Consider the following 5,264-nt stretch of genomic DNA (forward strand, 5'->3'; position numbering starts at 1 on the left):
ATTAATAGCTGCTGACTGTTCCCCCCAGTTCTTAGATTCGCAGGGAGAAGGGGGTGGGGCAGGGAATTCTGTTTACCTGCATAGCGAGAGTTACTGCTTAACCAAGCCGTGCTCAGCATATGTGATAAGAGACCAGAAAGTAAGAAACAGTGTTTTTTCCCTTGGAAGTTAGCAATTAACTTATGAAAAGCACAGAGATGTGCTGGGCTGATTTGACAATGGTTTTAGAAGGTGGCATTCACCTTCCACTCACCCCATGTCAGCAACTTGCGACCTTGTAAACAGACCAAGGAAACCCAACTGAAATGATTTAGAGATGGGGTGCACTTAAGTGGAATAAAGCACTTTAGCGCCGGGCCTGAGAGGTGTGTGGAAGCCAGAGCACACATGCAGTCGGTCCCTCCTGTGCCCCCAGGCCTGAGGAGGCTGTTCCCTGTCCTAGGGAACCTCATGCTCCCCAGGCCAGGTGGTAAGGGCTGCTGGGACACGCCCCTGACCTGGGGCTGGCCCTGCTGGGAAAGGAAAGCTGAGAGGAAAGAAGACATTGTCCCCTGGGCATTCGTCTTCATGACTTCCTCATACCAGAAATCTGAGGACGCAAGACAGGATATTCTTTTTTAAATTTACCTCTCAGGAAGTAAAAGGGAAAAGTCTTTCCTGGCACATTTTTCTCCTATGCTGCTCTGGAGTCTGCATGCTCACTAGGTACTAGAATGTTGGTGAAGGGCACTGAGAAGGAAGGTTGTAACCACCCCTCTCAAGGATCAGCACTTCTGCTCTCCTGGGCATCCGTGAAGACGTACGTTCTTAGAGATGAGAGCTACTGGCTGGGTTGCAGGTCTCCCCTGACCCACCAGCTCTGTTGACCCTTGGGGGCAGCCAGCTGTTCCTGGCAGGAGGCACCACAGGCCTGACTCTGTTTCAAATATTCATGTATACTTCTCATTCCTCCCATGTTTACAACTGCTTTTTAAATTTGGCTGTGTTATTGCAGAGTTGTGAGCTCTTTAAGTGTCACCACAAGGATTTGATTTGTGCTCTTCACTTAAACTCCTGCATTTTAATATCTAACGTATCCATTGAGAAAACAGCTTTGTCAACCTGTTTACGGCCACTCTGTTGCAGCAGTTGTACTTCTCTGTTGATCTAGGTGTGTTTTTTGTTTACACTTTTTATTTAAAAAAAAAAAAAGGACATTTTGAAATGGTGTTTTACGAGCACGGTGTTGAGTCCGGGAAAGTCCCACAGTTTAACGAAGAATATTATCAATGTGCCACGGATAAAAATCAAGGACAAACAAAGGTCCAGGTGAAAAGGTAATTGAAACATATTACCCGATGATGCTTATCCGATGGAGGACGTTGCCAAGAATCCGTTTCCTGGGTCCTTCTCCTCCAGACGCTTCCTTCACATCTCACTCTCCTCCTCCTTCTTCCCTCCTGTGGGCCCGGAGGAGAAACCAGGATGTTTGGGGAAATGAGAAAGACACTGTGGCATCTGTCTCAAAGGGCCGTCAAGCCATCATCTCAGAGGAGACCCATCTTCTCAGGTCTGGTGGCTTTCTGCTCGACCTTCGGGTTGAGGGTGGCCACTCGCTTCGCGCGCTAACACACCAGGTAGAAGCGAATCCCCAAGGGCGGTGCGGGCTCACACCTCAAACCAGTCAGACACTCAACAGCAGGTCAAGGGAACATCCCAAGGCTCCTCCTCAACTGTCACTGCGCCGACGGGCCGTGTGAAGTCGTGCACACGCAGCACAGCCGCGGTATCCATGGAAGCGAGGCCTGCCAGTGCACAGAACGAGCCGCATCCCGTGCTGCCCACCCGCGCGCGAGGCCCTTGGCCCTCCTGAAGGGAGACGGGAGCGGGAGCGGCAACGGCGTCCCGCAGGCAGCCCCGGGAGCAGACAGGCCGAGGCCGAGGCGCTAGGCCCCCATGCTCCGGGCAGAACCCAGTGCGGACAGTCCTCTGTGGACAGCCGTCTACCGTCGCCCGTCCAATCTTCGCACCTCGCCTCACAAAAATATGTCTCCGCTTCCGGTTCTGGTAGCGGGTCTGCCGCCGTGGACGCGCCCAGATGCACGTGCGCGCGCACACATAGGCAGGCATGGACGCGCAGGCGCGGTCGCGCATGCGCACACACCTGGTCCTTCGGGACACCTGCCCGAAGTGCCCGAGCCTGCACCTGCGGCACCTGGGGCGCCTCCAGGACTTGCATCCCCGCACCCGCCCCTCCGGCCCGCAGACCTGGCCTGTCCTCAGGCCATAGGTGAGGCCCGGCCCACGCTCTTCTACTAAATGGATCATTCCTGCCCTTGTCTCTGGTTTGTTCCTGTGCTCCAAGTCCCCGCGCTGTGCGCACACCTGCCATCTCAGATGGGCCCCCGCGGGGATGGGTGCTGGAGAGCAGCCCGACACTTAGGAGACACCGAGAAGCACCAGACCACGCACATGGAGGCTGGCTCATCCTCACTGATTCTGTGTTTCTTTTCTGATTGCATTTTACAGATGAGGGGATCATTGCCCAGAAAAGACAGTTTGCCCCAGTCACACAGCTAACAGGGCTGGTGACAAGGTTTGGATTCACATCTGCTAGACTCCAGATTCCACGCTCTTTCATTTAACTGAAGTCTCCCAGAGATCAAGACATAGCCCAGGAGAAGGAAGCCGTCCAGGGAAACATAGGCCAGGAATAATATTAGGTGAAGGCTAACGGCCACACTGAGCATCAGGGCTGTCCCCCTGGCTGGACCTGCAAGGAGTGAGCATCGTGGTTGGTCTTGTGTTAACACCTCCTACCCGGACAGCCCATGGCTTTTCTGCTCTAGGACCTTGGCACCTGATCCCATGGCTCAGCATTGGATCATCCGGGATCCAGTGAAGTGGGGAAAAGCCCAAAGCCTCTACAGATTCACACAGTGTAAGGAGTGAGCCTGTTTGACTCATGTCAGTGCCTGACCAGAAAGGGGGCTCCAGGTAACTTAAAACCCTTTCCTTTGACAGGATCTAGATGAAGGTCTCACTGGTCCTGCCATCTCGCTTCTGCAAGGACTCTTGGACCACATTCTATCCTGGTGGCTAGAATCTGGCCCCACATCCAAAAGTTTGAACTAAAATACAGTTAGATTTTTCACAGAGTTGATTGGTTCCACCCTAAAGCTGCCTGCTATTCTCTAGTTCTAATGCCTGAACCAGAGTAATAAATAACTGCTTATATGGCAACAATAAAGAAGAGGATCTGGAGTTAGAAATGTAAATGGTTGTTTTTTTTTTCAAGGATGTTATCCTCATAATTAAACAACCTGTTAACAATTAGTTTCTTTCAAACAACACCCTCTTCTATTTAATGTTTTATCACATTTATTTGTCTGTGATTACATATTTAGACACAAGAACTTCCCTGACACAAGAAAAACCATGTATATTGTCAGGGTCCATTTTACTTAAAAAAAAAACCACAGTTGTTTCACTTACATTTTGATAACTATAATTCTGGTTCTTCAGTGCTGGAGGACAACAAAAATTTACATATTCCCCCTGAATACTTCTAAATTTAAAATGAACTCTGCCCTCCACATACAAACATAACTTGGCATTCCTTTGTAATCCTCCTCTTCCTACCCTGAACCCCATCTCTGTTGGACACCAATCTCTGCAAACCTGTCCAGAGCAGGATGCTGCCAGATCAGATATGACACTTCACAGACTCCCGTTTTTCTCATAATCCCCACTCAACCAAAGAGAGATAGAAAGAAAGATAGAAGGCATTGAAGAAAGACTCTATTAATTTTACAGCCTTTCAATTAAACTATTACCTCTGCCACTTCTAAGTCCTCCTCTGACCATCTGGGAGAGTACACCAAGACATAACCCTAAGACTAACAAGCGTGAAGCTTGCTTGCATTTTTCAGAGAGCGGGAAATCAAATACATGTTTACTGAGAGCTAAATTCCATGAGTGCTATATCTAAACAGCTGTAACTAAACAGTGTGTAATCCTATATCCATATCCCAACACTCTATGCACTCCAATGTTCATAGCAGCATTATTTACAATAGCCAAGATGTGGAAGCAACCCAGTGCCCATCAACATACAACTGGATAAAGAAGATGTGGTATATATATATATATATATATATATATATATATACACACACAATGGAATATTAACATAAAAATTAGTGAAATTTGGCCGTTTGAAGCAATGTGGATGGGCCTAGAAAATACTGTGCTTAGTAAAATAAGTCAAACAAAGACTAATACTGTGTGATACCACTAGATGTGTAATCTAAAAAATAAAAACAAAGGAATATATATATATACATATGCAAAATAGGAACAAACTCACAGATATGGACAACAAGCTAGAGGTTATCAGTGAGGAGAAGGAAGAGGAGAGGGGCAAGATGTGGTGGGGGTTAAAAGGTATAAACTACTATGTATAAGACAAGCAACAAGGACATTCTGTACGACTCAGGAAATTATAGCCATTATTTTGTATTAACAATAACTTTAAGTGGACCATATTCTGTAAAAAACACTGAACATTATGCTGTGCACCTGAAACTCTTATAATATTGTAAATCAACTCTACTTCCATTTAAAATAATTAATTAGTTAAAAAAAAACAACAAGCAGCAGGTCCAGAACGTGGAGGACCCCAGAAGCAGGGGCAGAGGAAACAGAGCCATGTAGGATGGCACCAAGAGCCAGGCCTGGTCAGAAGCCACTGCAGCCTGAGGCCCACGTGTGGAGATGAGCCCAGAAGACGGGGCTGAGAGCACAGGGGCTCCCCAGGGGGCTTGACACCAAGATTGCCATCAGATACTCTGATTTCAGGTAAGGCTCAGTCACTTAACTTTTTTAATTTACTTTTTAAAAAATAAAGTACTCTCTGTTAGGAAGTTGCATACTGATTTTCCTTTTGCTTGATTTGTATCAATATTACACCTGTGCTTAGTTCAATGTCAAATTGTTCTGTGAGACTTGTGAAGGTAAAAACCTTAAAAGTTCCTGCCCTATTTTTCACTCCCTGAAGGCAACCACTGTCAGATCTTCCAGCTCATTATTTTCACATTGGCATGCGTGTCTCGGAAGAACTTGCACACATTGCTACTTTAATCTCAGGGATTATCTGCTGACTCTCCCCCCAGCCCTGTGTACACACATGTACATTTTCTTTCCAACAAGTTTCCAATTTAGTTTGACCAATATTCAGAGATCACATTATTATATCTCTGTAAATCCCATTCACAGATTATTCA

General features: G+C 47.0%; 1 protein-coding gene across 1 annotated transcript; it reads right to left on the minus strand.

The window, feature by feature from the left end:
* Positions 1-610: 610 nt before the first annotated feature.
* Positions 611-3,251, minus strand: LOC147361673 (uncharacterized). Its single transcript, XM_086328506.1, has one exon. The coding sequence runs from the start codon at positions 2,618-2,620 to the stop codon at positions 1,709-1,711; it is 912 nt and encodes a 303-aa protein (XP_086184632.1). The 5' UTR covers positions 2,621-3,251; the 3' UTR covers positions 611-1,708.
* Between the last annotated feature and the right edge of the window lie 2,013 nt (positions 3,252-5,264).

Source organism: Bos grunniens, chromosome 12 (assembly GCF_055505025.1).
Source record: "Bos grunniens cultivar Pamir isolate PY7600 chromosome 12, Bosgru_T2T1.0, whole genome shotgun sequence".
In the NCBI taxonomy this organism is placed as follows: Eukaryota; Metazoa; Chordata; class Mammalia; order Artiodactyla; family Bovidae; genus Bos; species Bos grunniens.